This window comes from Mesoplodon densirostris, chromosome 6, assembly GCF_025265405.1.
Source record: "Mesoplodon densirostris isolate mMesDen1 chromosome 6, mMesDen1 primary haplotype, whole genome shotgun sequence".
Lineage (NCBI taxonomy): Eukaryota > Metazoa > Chordata > Mammalia > Artiodactyla > Ziphiidae > Mesoplodon > Mesoplodon densirostris.
This window is the reverse complement of record NC_082666.1, coordinates 8,440,883-8,457,444: the sequence shown is the minus strand read 5'-3', so window position 1 is coordinate 8,457,444 and position 16,562 is coordinate 8,440,883. Positions and strand designations below refer to the sequence as shown.

At 44.8% G+C, this 16,562-nt stretch overlaps 1 protein-coding gene across 1 annotated transcript in view; it reads left to right on the top strand.

Moving 5' to 3' along the window:
• The window catches only part of GARNL3 (GTPase activating Rap/RanGAP domain like 3), a 130,894-nt gene that overhangs the window by 79,757 nt on the left and 34,575 nt on the right, over positions 1 to 16,562 (top strand). The window contains exons 9-15 of the mRNA XM_060101175.1: positions 1,402 to 1,477; positions 2,156 to 2,254; positions 3,311 to 3,414; positions 10,504 to 10,612; positions 12,380 to 12,425; positions 13,458 to 13,564; positions 14,836 to 14,951. Coding sequence (XP_059957158.1) covers positions 1,402 to 1,477; positions 2,156 to 2,254; positions 3,311 to 3,414; positions 10,504 to 10,612; positions 12,380 to 12,425; positions 13,458 to 13,564; positions 14,836 to 14,951 — 657 coding nt within the window. The remainder of the gene's footprint in view (positions 1 to 1,401; positions 1,478 to 2,155; positions 2,255 to 3,310; positions 3,415 to 10,503; positions 10,613 to 12,379; positions 12,426 to 13,457; positions 13,565 to 14,835; positions 14,952 to 16,562) is intronic.

The window sequence follows — 16,562 nt, the reverse complement described above, 5'->3', positions numbered from 1 at the left end:
TGGTGGGTCCTGGAGATTCCACGGAAAGTAAGATGTGTACCTTCCCTCCTTCACAGGACTTAAGTTCTAGTGGTAGAAACGGACAAATATGCAAGCTCAATAAAAAGAATTACAGAGTGTGAATAGTGTTATTAAGAAAATAAATAAGCTGCCGTGAATAACAATGCGGGGATTGTGTTGGGAGATCAGGGAAGGCCTCTCTGGAAATTGGCGTTTGAGCTGAGACCCGCATGGTGGGCAAGAGCTCCTTCTGTAGAAGGAGCTGTGGAGGAGCCCCGGGTGGAGGGAGCAGCCTGGGAGCCGCCTCCCTCTTCCTCACTCCGTAGAGGAAACCACCAGGTAGAGAATTACTACTACTGATGAGTATGCATCTGTCCCTCAGGTGTATCGGGGGCAGAAGAATGTTTAGAAGTTCAGCCGTAGACCTTTGGATTTTCAGTCTTAATTCTCCCAGATCCAGCTGTCCTGAATTCAGGCACTCTGCCTTGATCCCCCCCTCTGACCCACTGGCAATGTTTTGATCACCTTTGTTCTTTGCCCCTTAACTGACCCCCGAGAATTCCCCCATCAAACAGCCTTGCAAGGGTTGATTCTTTTCCAACCTCAGATTTTTTTAAATTATGAAATACTTCAGGCACACAAAAATGTATAGACAACAATTTAATGAAGACCTATAACCCTATTACCCAATTTAAGAAAAAAAATATATTAAAAATACAGTTGAGCTCCCTGATCCCATTCCTCTCTCTTCCCTGTGGAAGCTGTTATCTTGCATTTGGTATTTATCATTCCCACAGAGTCTGATTTTAACCCAGCATTTAAAGTTGACGATAGTAGACTGAACATTTGTACTAACTACTTCTTGATTGCCTTTTTCTCCCCACATCTGTTTTATGACTTCTTGAGATTAAATAGCTTTAGGAATTGGGGCAACTGAGCTTTTAGAATACGTTGCCTACAGTTTCCATTTCTATTTCTAAAAGAGTCCACGAGATATCAGCCTCAGATTGTTGTGTTAAATTCTGAATTACACTGAGCTCTCCAGGTTCCAGACTGCTGCTGCTGGGCTGATCAGAGGATGTTGCCAGTCCTGTGAGTTCCTGTGGGCTATTTATTTTGAGCACTGTTTTGCTGCAGAATGGACCTGGCATCCTGCAGACGCTATTAGTAATGAAATTTCAAATGAACTCACGGAAAAGCACAGCTTCCTCTGTAAGCTATAAAAATCAAGGAATGATTGTTGTTAATATTGGTCAAAATTGAGATGGAGGGGAGGAAGTAATCCACCAAGTAGTTGTTCCGGTCACTGTAGTGTTCCTGAATAACGACTGGCACATCTCATGACTGTGTATGCTTTGATGAGAAAATTAAATTCAGCACCTTTTGTTGTCTCCTTGTAAGGGCTCTGTGAATTTCAAGTTTGGGGTTCTTTTTGCCAAAGATGGGCAGCTCACAGATGATGACATGTTCAGCAACGGTGAGTGTCTCCTTTCTTCTAACAGACAGCCCGCCCCGCCTCATTGCAATTTAGATGATCCCAGCTGAACTTGCCTGTTGTGTTGGAGTTTTTAATGCAAAGAAACAGCCAGTAGTTTTATGAAGTTGAAGGGTAAACTTTCAGGGTAAATTTTATAGGAAAGAAGTTGCCCAGTTTCCTTCATCTGGCAAATATTTATTGGTCACCAAATTACTGGCACCAGGGATACAGTCTAACTGGAAAATTACATGGGGATTTGAAGAATTTCATTCTACATAATCTCAGGAGCAAAGAGGCGACTTTTCTCTGGGATTTTTATGCTTGAGAGAATTATAAAATGGTTATTTCCTGTTATTTCACACTTTTCATATTAAAGACCTGTTTCTTATCAATGGGAGCAGTAATGATGTTTTCATTTTGCAATACTAGACCCTTGTGACCCCAGTCTGGCAGCGCTCAGGTTGGTTAGTCTAATTCTGTAGTTTTCCTCTCCTCGGATTCTGGGAACTGTGACCCTCCTGTACAGTCTCCGAGAAGAGGGAAGCACGATTTCTCATGCTGTTCGCCTGCTGCACATGTCGGCAGAGCCTAGTTAATTTTCAAGTGATTTCACTGCATAGTTAGAAAACGGGGACTTGTGGACACTGTACTTTCTTCACATTTGACCTCTTCTTACAGAAATCGGAAGTGACGCTTTTCAGAAATTTTTAAATCTCCTGGGTGACACAATCACTCTCAAGGGCTGGACAGGCTACCGTGGAGGTCTGGACACCAAAAGTAAGGTTGCCTCCTGATCCCTTCTGCTGTGATTTGTGTAACTTTTGTTAGTCAGCCTCATCTGAATTTGAATTTGTACCCAAGGTGGGGTACGCTATCTTATAACTGTACAGCATTTCTAGTTTTTTTCCTATACTTTTACTTCTACCGTTTTATTTGCTCTTCACGGCCAGTCCTTGATGTAAGCCAGGCAGGTGACGTGAGGCTCATTTGGCCTAAATTTGATAGGCTTCACATCAGGTACCCTGACCCTCTGGGGGCCCCATCTCGCCCACATTGGAGTCATGTCACAGATTCTGAATACGGAAAGGTTAGGCGATTTGTGAGAGCTGCCCTGTGAGTAACTTAACTGGCAGAGGCAGGGATGAAGGATTCGGTCCCAGTTGTCAGGCCTCAGCTCCCCCCAACCCCTGCCCCCCTGACAAGCTCTGTGCGCCTGTGGTGCCTCCTGGAGAACCTGCAAGTCCGTCATCCTCACTGCCCTTTCCCAGTGTAATCTGACAGACATCCTAGGAGTTAGACACTGTTTTCGTCCCCATTTTCAAATTAAGAAACTGAGGCTCAGAGAAGGCAAGGTAACGTGTCAAAAGGAACATAGCTAATGAGAACTCGAATCCAAGTCTAACTCCAAAGCACATGCTCTGAATCACTGTACAATGCTGCCAGGGATATAGTTCCTTTTGTTTTATGGACATGATAGCTGTTTGTATGTCATCTTGTGTTCATTTTGTCCTGAACACCAGCAGTACTAGAAGGCAAGGAATTGTAACGTACTCTCCTTTTGAGCCCAGACTTCTCATGGTCTCCTCTGCTCCAAGGCAAGGCATGAATCAGACAGCAAGCGAGCTTAGAGGGGGGTGAAGAGGTCCCCCCGTGTGGGCAGGAGCCTTGCATCAGTTGGAGGGGGGTCCATACTGTTGCTTCCACTCAGGTGGATAATCATAGGACCTTTGGGATGTACTAACTGTGCTGTGTTCCTCTAGCCTGCAAATAAAGACTATTTCCTTATGGCCTCAGAATTCTCTGTGCTCACTGAATGTATATTGTATTTTACAGATGACACCACAGGGATTCATTCTGTTTATACCATCTACCAAGGGCATGAGATCATGTTTCATGTTTCCACCATGTTGCCATATTCCAAAGAGAACAAACAGCAGGTACGTGTGAACATGCAAACCATTCAATAGTCAGTGACCTCAGTGTGGAGAAAGCATAGCTATGACTTCATAGAATTAGAGACTATGGATGTTAATACATGAGCTGAACTTCAGGCACCAATTTTGGGGATGTTGTTACAGTCTGTTTATTTGAACTTTCAACAAGCCGTAGGAAGAACTACCCTCACTGATCAGGAAATAAAGGATCAGAGGCAGTGGTGCATGTACACGTCTCTGTGGACGTGTGTGTGTGTGTGTGTACCTTTGTGTGAGTGTGGTTTTCTACACTCCTGAGGGACTATCTTGCATATACGTGGCCTTTTCTCTGTGACTTCTGTCCGTGTGCCTTGTGTCTTGTCAGAATGAGATTTTTCCAAGATGCAACACTATGTTTCCTGAGGAATGGTTGCAAGTGTTTCTTCAGTTTAGTGCAGGAGGTTAACACTGAGCATCCACATGGCCTGTGCCCTGTCGGGGAAAATCTATCTGAGAACACTCCTCACCCACCCCAGGGATTAGCCATTTCCAGGAGAAAACTTGCCAGTTTGATGAAATCTAGATGTAACAATGATACATGCTGCTGGTTTTTGAAGGATTTGGGGGGTTACATTTACCTTTTTATTAGATTCTTGTCCCTTTTTTTTACACACTGAAGGCATCTGTATACGTAAATATCACAAACATGAATGGACAGTTGTTCAGCAAAGATTTGTGAAAAATATGAACCTAGAGAGGGTATGTGATGGGCTAAAAGGGCTTTTTTCTGAACACTTATAATCCATATTTCAGTAAGACTTCGGTGAGGGGGAAAGACACAATGCAGATCATTGGTCTAAAACACGGCGGTGTTGTTTTTAGACATAACGGTGCTTTGGGGACATGGTGGGGGGTGAGGGGAGGTCAGGAAGAGCTCGTTCTGTCTGGTGGTTTGGGGCCTGGAATAAGGAGCTGGTGAGTTGTCTTATAGGCAGTGGAGACCCATTGGAGGTTTTAAGCTTGTTCTGATTTTAGAAGGCTAGCTGGTAAAGGACAGGCGGAAGCAGGAAGTGCTTCAGCCCAGGAAACCTGCTTAAGTGGCTAAGAGTTACTTTCTGCAAGGCATCTTCCCTCGTGTGGTTGAGGTGACCTGTGTTAGTGCTACTAGGCTGTCACCACCTCTTAGGAGCTGAAGCTCTTAGGATCTTGGGATCACGTGGAGAAGAGAGACCAAGCTGGCCTTCCCAATCGTCATGAATTGTGTTGACCTCTTACATCTCAACAATAATAGCGAAAAACTTCCACTGAAGTATTTTACAATCCTCCTCCTCCCCCAACTCCATCCAACATTTTCAGCCCTATACATTCACCAACACTGCCCATGTCCTGTGACAGATAAGGGCATTAGCCAGAGACAGGAGGAAGCAATGTGACAGTTCAACCTTCACCCAACCCAAGTCTTTAACCTTTTTTTAAAAAATTTAATTTGTTTTTGGCTGCGTTGGGTCTTTGTTGCTGTGCACGGGCTTTCTCTAGTTGCGGCGAGCCGGGGCTACTCTTCGTTGCGGTGCGCGGGCTTCTGGTTGCGGTGGCTTCTCTTGTTGTGGAACACAGGCTCTAGGCACACGGGCTTCAGTAGTTGTGGCATGCTGGCTCAGTAGTTGTGGCTCGCAAGCTCTAGAGTGCAGGCTCAGTAGTTGTGGTGCATGGGCTTTGTTGCTCCGCGGCATGTGGGACCTTCCCGGGCCAGGGCTCGAACCCGTGTCCCCTGCACTGGCAGGCAGATTCTTTTTTTTTTATTTTATTTTTTTATTTATTTATTTTTGGCTGTGTTGGGTCTTCGTTTCCGTGCGAGGGCTTTCTCTAGTTGTGGCAAGTGGGGGCCACTCTTCATCACGATGCGCGGGCCTCTCACTGTCGCGGCCTCTCTTGTTGCAGAGCACAGGCTCTGGACGCACAGGCTCCGGACGCGCAGGCTCAGTAGTTGTGGCTCACGGGCCCAGTTGCTCCGTGGCATGTGGGATCTTCCCAGACCAGGGCTTGAACCCGTGTCCCCTGCATCGGCAGGCAGATTCTCAACCACTGCGCCACCAGGGAAGCCCCAACAAGCAGATTCTTAAGCATTGCACCACCAGGGAAGTCCTAAGTCATTAATCTTATCTTTTTGAGGGGGCTGTTAGCATATTAAGACATAACGCACTTACCAGGAGAACTGAAATATCCCCAGATGGACTCTGGTGTGCTCAACATCCTGGCCAGCTCCATGGGTAGTGCTAGGGTCCTCCACTTGCCCAGCACCAGTAGATTTGAAGAAAATCACAAGTAGAAAACTTGTCTCTATTACCAGGAAGATAAAGCAGGTGGGAAGAGTCAAAGAAATGCACAGTGACAGTGAACCTTATTGGTGCCTGATTGTGGGAGAGCAGAGAAGGACCACTAACTGCAAGCCTCCTTCTGAACCTGTCATGGTTTCTTGGGGGCCTAGGGTAATGGTCAAAAGTCAGAGGCCAACGTGGCTCATAAAATCTTGGTGGCTTTTTGACCTCCTAGCATCTAGAATGCTAGTGGAACAGTCCAAGCCACGTTCCCAAATCTGATATAAAGAAACAAGCTTTCACAAAGATTTTGTAGGTTCTGGTATTACAGTTCACTCCTTCATCTCTCTCCTCCATCACCAGACCAAACCACAATGGGGGCAGGGGAGGGGGTGTCGTTATTTGGCTCTCTGAGACTCATCTTCTCCCTAACGGCCCGTGATGTCTGCACCCCTAACGTCCAGTCTCCCAGCATTCCAGACCCTGACAGCAGCACTAGGACCAGGTGAAAGCACAGGCTCTGTGATCAGCTGGATCTGGGCCAAGCCCTAGCTCTGCCACGAGCCAGCTCTGTGGTCTTGGACACCCCATGTGTGCCGCCAGCCCCAGGGCTCGGTTCTCGGCTCCCTTCTCTTTCTACACTCATTCGTCCCTTTATGATCTCATCCAGTCTTATGGTTCTGAATAGCTTTTATATGCCACTGACACTCAGACTTACAGCTCCAACCAGCCCTCGCGGGAACTCCAGACCAGATACGCAGCGTTCTCGACACCTCCCCTGGGCTCGACATCTCACACCTAGTCTTTCCAAAGCTGAACTCCGACTCTCCTCCAGACCTGTTCCTCCTGCAGTCTTTCTTATCTCTGTTGATGGCTCTTCTGTTCTTCCAGTTTCTGGGGCAAAATGACTCTGGAGTCATTCTTGACCCCTCTCTGTCTCATCCCATTTTCAATTTGTCAGGAAATCCTGTTGGCTCGACCTTCAGATGACACCCAAACTCTCCTCACCCTTCTGTTACCACACAGCTCTGAGCCCCATCACCTCTTGTTGGATTATTGCAGTAGCTTCCTCTCTGGCCTCCCTGCTTTTACCCTGGTGCCCTGATAGACTGTTTCTCAGTCCTCCAGCCAGAGGGATCCTTTAAAATGCACATCAGTCTCTTCCCAAACAGTGGCTCCTGCTTCACTCAGAGTCAAAGCCAGATCCTTAGAGTGGCCCGCAAGGCCCTGTGTGACCTCTGTTCCTTCTCTGGTCCCATCGCCCACTACTCTTCTTATTTCCTCCCTCCCAGTCATATTGGCTTCCTTTCCTGTTCCCCAGAGTCACCAGATACTGTCCCATGTCATGGTCTTTGCGTTGCCCTTCTTTCTGCCTAGAACTCTCCTAGAACTCTCTCCTACCAGGTATACTCTGTCTGACTCACTCACTGCCCTCAGATCTACCCAAATATCAGCTGTTAAACTGAACCCCTGGCTGAATTTAAAGCTGCAACCCACCCTCCCCCAGTGCCCCCAGGCCCCTGCGTGGCTCTCTTTCCTCCACTGCACGTATTACTGCCTAACGTTATGTGTATTATTTAGTACACTTGTTTGTTATATTTACTATGTAATTTCTGTGCCCCCTGCTAGAGTGTACACCCCATGAGGGCAGGAAGATTTGTCTGCTTTGTTCCTGGCATATACTAGGAGCTCAATAATTACTTTTAAAAAATATATAGGGCTTCCCTGGTGGCGCAGTGGTTGAGAGTCCGCCTGCCGATGCAGGGGACACGGGTTCGTGCCCCGGTCTGGGAGGATCCCACATGCCGCGGAGCAGCTGGGCCCGTGAGCCATGGCCGCTGAGCCTGCGCATCTGGAGCCTGTGCTCTGCAACAGGAGAGGCCACAACAGTGAGATGCCTGCATACCGCAAAAAAAAAATATATATATATATATAAAAGCCATGGAAGCAACCTAAATGCCCATCGACAGACTAATGGATAAAGACGATGTGGTACATATATTCAATGGAATATTACTCAGCCATAAAAAGGAATGAAATTGGATCATTTGTAGAGATGTGGATGGACCTAGAGACTGTCATACAGAGTGAAGTAAGTCAGAAAGAGAAAAACAAATATTGTATATTAATGCATATATGTGGAATCTAGAAAAATGGTACAGATGAACCAGTTTGCAAGGCAAAAATAGAGACACAGATGTAGAAAACAAACGTACGGACACCAAGGGGAGAAAGCAGGGAAAGGGGGGGGCGGTGGTGGGATGAATTGCAAGATTGGGATTGACATATATACACTAATATGTATAAAATAGATAACTAATGAGAACCTGCTGTATAAAAATAAATTAATTAATCTCAAAATAATAATAATAATAAATATATATAAAAGCTTTATTGAGATATTATTCATATACCATACAATTTGCCCACTTCAGTATGTTCACAAGGTTATTCAACTATCATCAAGATCAATTCTAGAATATTTTATTACCCCAAAGAGAAACCCCTCTCCTCTTAGCCATCACTCCCCACTCCACCACTGCCCAGTCTCTGGTAACTACCAATCTGCTTTCTCTCTTGATTTGCTTATTCTGGACACTTCATATAAATGAAATCGCATAATATGTGGTCTTTTGTAACTAGTTTCTTGCACTTAGCATGTTTTCAAGTTTCATCCATGCTGTAGCCTGTATCTGTATCTCATCTCTTTTTATTGCTGAATAATTTCCCATTTTTTAGATACCTACCACATTTTGTTTATCCACTCATCAGTTGATACATCAAAAATTACTCATTTTTATTTTAACATAAAATTTACAATTTTAACCACTTTTAAGTGTACAGTTCAGTGGCATTAATTACATTAAGCACAGTGTTGTGCAGTCATCACCCCTGTCCATCTCCAGAACTTTATCATCTTCCCAAACTGAAACTGTGTACCCATTAATCAATAAATCTGCATTTCTCCCTCCCCCAGCCCCTGGCAACCACCATTCTCCTCTCTGTCTTTATGTCTTGTTAACCATTCTAGGAATCTCATATAAGTGGAATCAAACATTTCCCTTTGTGTCTGGCTTATTTCACTGAGCACAATGTCCTCAAGGCTCATCCATGTTGTACCATGTGTCAGAATTTCCTTCCTTTTTAAGGTTGAATAATATTCCATTGTATGTTTATACCACATTTTCTTTATCCATTCATCCACTGGTGGATGTTTGGGTTATTTCCACCTTTTGGCTATTATGAATACTGCCACTAAGAATATTGGTGTACAAATATTTGTTTGAGTCCCTGCTTTCAATTTTTGAAGTATATACCCAGAAGTGGAATTGCTGGATCATATGGTAATTCTATGTTTAATTTTTTGAAGAACCACCATAACATTTTCCACAGCAGTGGCTATATTTTACTTTCCCACCAGCAATGCATAAGTTCCAATTTTTCCACATTTGTAACAACACTTGTTATTTGGGTTATTTTCTTTTTTTTAATAGCTATCCTAATGGGTGTGAAGTGGTATCTAATTGTGCTTTTGGTTTGCACTTCCCTAATAATTAATATATTGAGCATCTTTTTGTATGTTTATTATCCATCTGTATATCTTCTTTAAAGAATTGTGTATTCAAGTACTGTGCCTATTTTTTAATCACATTATTTGTTTTTTTGTTGTTGAGTTGTAGGAGCTCTTTATATATGTTATTGGATATATGATTTGCAAATATTTCTCCCATTCTTTGGGCTGCCTTTTCACTTTGTTGATAGCATCCTTTAGTGTACAAAAGTTTTAAATTTTGATGTAGTCGAATTTGTGTATTTTTTTCTTTCATTGGCTGTGCTTTTTGTGTCATATCCAAGAAACAATTGCCAAAAATCTTTTTGAACTGAATTGAATTGAAATTATTAGAACATCTCTAAACCTTACTTTCCTTATTTGCAAAATGTGAATAATATCTAATATGAATCAGATAGGGATCCTGTTCTCGGGAGCTTACTGTATAGAATAGGGGACACACAAGGGATCCATGGAGTACAGTGAATCATCCTGTTTGGCCAATTAGGCAAAGGTGTTGGACAGGGGTTGGCAAACTATGGCCCATGGGCCAGATCCAGCATACTGCTTGTTTTGTTAAATAAAGTGTTACTGGGCACAGCTATGCCCGCTGATTTATGTATTGTCTAGAGCTGCTTTTGTGTCACGACAGCAGAGCTACATGGTTGTAAAGAGACAGTACGATCTGCAAACCCAAAAATATTTACTGTCTGGGCCTGTACAGAAAAGATTCACTGACCACAGGTCTAGGAGATCGTTTTGGAAAGGTCAGCTGGGGTCAGATTAGGTGGGGCCATTGTTCTCGCCAAGTATATGCTTCAGAACTAGCGAAGGCATTTATTTATGTTTTTAAATATACATGTTTGAGCCCCATCCCTAGGGAATTCTGATGCAATGCCTCTGGTCTGGGGGCCTTGAATGCCAGACTAAGGAGATGAAGCAGGAGTGAAGGTGAACCCAATCAGAGCAGTAAAGTGGGAGAGAACAGAGGCAAGGAGGCTGTTAAGGAGGCTCCTGAGGGAGGGTAGTCAAGAGGAAATGCAGGCCTGAGTTGGGAGAGGAGGGGAGGAGATGGCTAGGGAAGCCGGGAGATGGGCTGGTGAAATTTGGGAGGCAAGGAGTCAAAGATACTGAAGCTCTGGGCTCTGCGAGCGTTGGGGTTTGTCGTGCCGAGTTAGTGCTTTAACTCTGTGAATGTACCGTGTATGAGCAAACTTCTCAAGGGATGTGTTGTATGTTTGCATCCAGGTAGAAAGGAAGCGCCACATTGGAAATGACATCGTCACCATCGTGTTCCAGGAAGGGGAGGAACCTTCTCCTGCCTTCAAGCCTTCCATGATCCGCTCCCACTTTACACGTATCCTGAGCCTGTGTGAACCCTCCCATTAGCAAGCTGTTGGTCAGCCTCACTGGACTTAAAATGACCCTCAAACCAAATGTTATGGTTGACTGGCATGTTGTGGTTGTTTTGCGTTGCTAGATTCTTAGACCCACTGTGTTGTATTTTTCCCTCTTCTCTCTCCACCCATTGCAGTAATGGATGGATGCATTCTCGGAGAATTCTTGACTTTGGAACTATCTTCCCTTTCCTCAGGTAGTCTATGAAATGAGGGAAACTTCCTACCACCCATTGATAATAAAGGAATTAGAAGAATTATAGTTAGTGAATCCTCTGAGAAATTTGCTTTAGGTATAAAAACTTGCAAGTTAAGATAAAAAGCCAAAATAACGTGTCTTTGTTGATTCTAAGCCCTAGCTGCTACATTACCATCTCTTGACATTTGAGATATGATAGAATTAATCCTATTTTTATTTGCTTTCCCTCTGCTTCCTCTCATCCCTCTTTAGCTCATATTGCTGCCAAAGCCCTGCTGAAGTTCTCGGTAATGTCCAAGCTCAGCTCAGTCACACAGGCCTGGCACATGAACATGGTCAGCCCAACACATCCCCAGCCTTGGCCCCGTTGTCCTGGGCTGCTGGCCATGACAGTGAAACCCAGCGGTAGTGCCTACAGGTTATACATAATAAGTAAAAGGCAACTAATAGGCGTTTTCAGAAAAAATTCTGGTTTAGTTTTTCGTGTTCCTTGGAAACTCCAGTGAAAATGTTGGGAGACAGAACCATGGTGACTCATTGCATCTGCAAGTAGATTGCTCTGCATCCTTTGACTTGTTCACTGTAGCCTTACAAAATTGCCATGAGGACAGGGAAGAAAACAGATATGCACGTACACATTAATAATAAGTGATATTTTGCTCTGTTCACTGATGTAGGACTAATATTTCCCTCTTCCTGCAGCGGTTCTTCTTGTAGAACAGAAAGAAAACTTCTCCAGGAGGGGGAGGGAAGTGATCAGAGTGATGGAGAGCTCATCATTATTTTTAGAATTTCCTTTTGTTATGAGTTTTAGATTTGAGGCTTGGCATATTTGTTTCTGGAAAGGGACAAGCTGATAATTAATGCAAATTCTTTCCACTAAGTCTGGGAGTGGAAATGCTTTGAGGGACTGAGGATGGTTTTTAGCCCTAGCTAAGGAAAGCCGGGGCTGGGAGATGGTGGGGGAGGAGGAGGAATGGGAGAAGGAAAAGAAAGCTGGTGGAGGTGGTACTATTTCAGACTCAACTTGCCCGACACAAGCAAAGTAGATTCTACTGAGAGGCTGCCGCCAGCTACACTGGTTTGTTTTGGTTTGTTTTGTCTACCAAAGCCAGAAGGAGAGAGAAGGAAGGTGTACAGTGGAAACATTTACATTTCTTTTCTTTTCAAAATGTGTGAGATGAAATATATGACTAATTTCATTTTGGGATCTTGTTTATACTTTCAGGCAAGGGAACTGATCTTTTTGCTTTGTTGTAGTTGCTTAATAGTGTTATTTATATTGCTTTTCTGACGGATTTGGAGAAGTAGCCCTTTCCCGAAAGGATGAACACGCAGAGCTTGAACCTGTGTCTTCCCGGGCTGTCTCTTTAACAGAAGTCAAGGTTCCATCTCAGCCTATGGGTGACAGGAGCCCTGACCCCAGGAGTGCAGGTCCAGGATGATTCTGCACACAGGGTTTGCAAAGCACAAGCCGTTGACTGTGTGAGTTGGGGTCGTTGATTAATTTCCTTAACCATCACCACAGATATTTTTGCCTTAGTGAGGTATGATCAGCAAAAGGACAATTACAGGTTGGTAACAACTTTATCTCGATTGCTTGTTCTAATTCTCATGTTTACATGTTAATTTGGCATTCATTTTAAGATTTTTTTTTTTTTTTTTGGTCACGCCGGGTCTTAGTTGCAGCAAGTGGGCTCCTTAGTTGTGGCTCGCCAGCTCCTTAGTCGTGGCATGTGAACTCTCAGTTGCAGCATGCATGTGAGATCTACTTCCCTGATCAGGGATCGAACCCAGACCCCCTGCATTGAGAGCTTGGAGTCTTAACCACTGCGCCACCAGGAAAGTCCTGAGACTCTTGATATACATATTTTTTGATTGATTTGAAAGCCACCGTGTCTTCAGGAGAAGCTTGTTTCATATAGTGTTGCTCCATGCAGTAGACCCAAGGGTCAGGGTCAGGAATGTTACTGTGCTCCACAGAGGGCACAAGTGTGATATGTTTGATCTTGACCAGAGTACCCTCCTCCCTAGGCTACATTCTTGCCCGTTTATCCTTCTCAAAAATTAATCCCGTTCTCAAAAATTAATCTGTTAAAAGGTATCGTGATGTTGTGAAAAGAGCATGAACTTTGAGCCAAATAGATCTGGGTTAGAATCCCAGCTCTGTCACTTATTAGCTTTGAGGCTTTGAAAAAAAAAGTGTTTATCTTCTTGGAGCCTCAAGCCTCGTCTGTAGAGTGAAGGTAATGATTCTACCTGGACAGGTTAGTGAGAATCAGCTGATGCTATGTCTTAAAATACCAAGTATGCTGCCTGGTGTGCAGTGGGTGCACAGTGGTGGTCTTTGCTATTGTTCCTGGGGTGCCTGACCTTGCCTGCGGCTTGGTGGGTTGGACTACGAAGGATCCAGTAAGACTTGGTCTTTGCCCTAAAGCACATAGGATTGCTGCATGGTGGCCAAGGCTCTGACAGCCCAGAGAAGGCCCTCCTCCTATGGAAGGAGTATTCCTAACAAATCACATAGGCAACTGAACAAATTTAAGATCCAAATATCAGTGATCTTTGAAGGAAAACCAAGTAATTCTGCAATGTTCTCTACACAGGCTGAAAATATTTTCAGAGGAAAGCGTACCACTCTTTGGCCCACCCTTGCCCTCCCCACCAGTGTTTACAGACCACCAGGAATTCAGGGACTTTTTGCTAGTGAAATGTAAGTTTCTATTTTGAAATGTTTTTGCAACTTGTTCTACATCAGAATACATTTCTTCCAATTCTCCCAGGATGCTGTAAAGAAGACATCATTGTTTAAGCATTGATCGCATTCCACGTTCTGTTAATCCTTCACGAGAAGCATATTTAGTTTTCTGACAGTGTTGTGAAGGTCTCTCCTGGGTTCTCATCTATACCTACCATCCTACCCACCAAATAGCTAATATTTATTCAGTTTGATATGCCTAGCTCTGTGCTCTTTTATACGTATTATATGACTTATATTCTTACAACAACCCTATAAGGAAATATGGTTATATCCAATTTACAAGCTAGAAAATTGAGACCCCAAGAATCTAAATAATTTGCTTAAAAATGCACAGATAACAGCACAGCTGGGATTCAAACCCATAACTATCTCTTTTTTTTTTTTTTTTGCGGTACGCGGGCCTCTCACTGTTGTGGCCTCTCCCGTTGCGGAGCCCAGGCTCCGGATGCGCAGGCTCAGCGGCCATGGCTCACGGGCCTAGCTGCTCCGTGGCATGTGGGATCTTCCCAGACCGGGGCACGAACCCGTGTCCCCTGCATCGGCAGGCGGACTCTCAACCACTGCGCCACCAGGGAAGCCCCACATAACTATCTTGACCTCAAGCCCCTAACCGTACTGCACACTTTCTATTATGTGCTCTTCCACTTTATTGACTCTCAGTGTCTGTTGTCCACTAAACCACCGGCTTTTTCTTCCAGAAGAAACTTTCATTGAGCTAAGAATCCCAGTACTCTGCTTAGGCAATTGTTATTTTTTCTAACAAAATGCAGCAAATATATATTTAATCCCATTGAATGGCATCCTGGTGGTTTGGCCCATGGGTTGGATGAGTGTGTGGATGGGTGGGTAGGTGGATGGATAGATGAGTGGGATGGTTGGATGGATGGGTGGGTGGGATAGACGGATGGATGGATGGATGGATGGGTGGGTGGAATTGTGGATGAGGGCACGTTGGGTGTGTGCTAGGTCTTCAAGTAATTAGACGTACCCTCTGCTCAGGAAGCTTGTAATCCAACAAGAAGGGTAAGATAGACATACCTATGGACTATGGGTTTGTACAGAGAAATTTAGAGAGTTTTTAAGCATTCTTCCATGAAAGAAGAGTTATACCAGTATTAGGAATGTGGGTCGGTGGCATTTACTGTGAGGAGTTTCCTTGAGAAGGGCATTCTTCAATAGCCTGTTAATATTTGTAACTCCCTTTATAACTTGATTTATTTTAGTAATTAATGGTGAAAAAGCCACTCTGGAAACCCCAACGTTTGCCCAGAAACGTCGACGAACTCTGGATATGTTGATTCGATCTTTATACCAGGATTTGATGCCAGATTTGCATAAGGTAACCCTGGGTCCATGGTGTTCTTTCCTTCTCACGGGGTCTGAGTTGAGAACACAAGTCCTAGCGATGAGTCCTGGTTAGAAAAGCATAGAGTCGCCTGATCCTGCTGTCAACACTGGACTGTGGCCTCCAGGGGCTCATGTTCTCTCATGGTTGTCACGGGAAGAAGGGATGTTGAATGTCCATATACAGGAGCGTGATTTTCATAAAGCCAAGGCCTGTGGAAGTCGAGATGCAGGCTGAGGGCATGAATGTCAGTCAGCAATTCTTGGAGCATTTGAGAGTACTTTTGGGGTATCTGTCTTTGGGGGTACTTCTCAGCATTACCCGTGCCATGGAGCTGATAGACAGGCAAAGTGGGGATTTTGGGGGAGAGACTGGGGGCTCTATAAGGTTTTCTGGAGATTTACTGGCGAACCCCATATTCAGGCACTGAAATAAGCATGTACATTTACTGAAAATCCACTCTGTGCCAGATACTTCCTAGGCTGAAGGTGTATCCACACTGATGGGACCCAGTACCTCCCTGAGGAACCCAACGCCTCGAGGGGCACCCATGCTTTTTGGAGGCCTCTAGACTCAGTGCGAGATCGCCACATGTCAGAGTGGCTAACGAGTGTTAATGCAAAATGAAATCATCGTTGTTTAGAAGCATTTCCCAAATTTAACAAGGAAGCACAGAACAAGGGGAGAGACTTCCCTAGAATCGGTACAGCTACAAACTCCAGCAAAAGGAGTTGCTACTGACGTGTGAACATAAATGCAGTGTCCGGTCTCAGGTGGCCTCCCGGAGAGATGAAGAACATCAAAACGAGCTGGTGCTCGTGCAGTCCTTCCCCTTCAACACAGTGACCACCACCATCTTATAGGTGCCCTTGACTTCTGGCTGGCCGATACACCCTAACTACTCACAGGGACTGGTCCAGACCACCCCCAGGGCTCTACAGAGCCAGCCATAGTTGGCAATCTGTCCATCCCTTTTTTCCTTAAAGTCAGGAAACGGTGAAGAGAGGGTACCAAGAGGAATATGTGATGTCCTTCAGGTCTCAGCTGAAACATCACTGCCTTAGCAGCCTTCCCCAGCCCCCAGCTGAAGCCACGTGCCCCTGTTAAATGCCTCCACATGCTTTACGGACCTCCCCTTCATACACATTATCCCATGTGCCAGTCACGGAATCAGTTACTTAATCTGTCTCCCCCGTAGACTCTGCTCCACCAGGACACAGACCATGTGCATCACATCCCCCAAATCTGGCACAGCAGTAGATGCTCAGCCAATACTTGCCAATTGCATGCGTGCACCCAGTTCTCGGCAGTTTGGAAGAAAGCTAACATTTACTGAGTATATGCCCAAGCACCTTCCATGCATCTCCTCACTTAGTCCTCGTAACACACCTCAGAGACCGGTATCAGCCACACAAAGACACTGAGACTCAGAAATTCACTCCCTTGCCCAAAGTTACCCAGAAGGCCACAGAGTTGCACAACTCCAGGGAGTACCGTTGACATAGAATTTTGTGTGTCGTGTTCCAGGGGTGCCCCTCTCTGAGAATGGCATCCCTGGAGCTGTGCAGCGTGGTGGCCGACCACGTTGTTAGGCAGTTAGTAAGA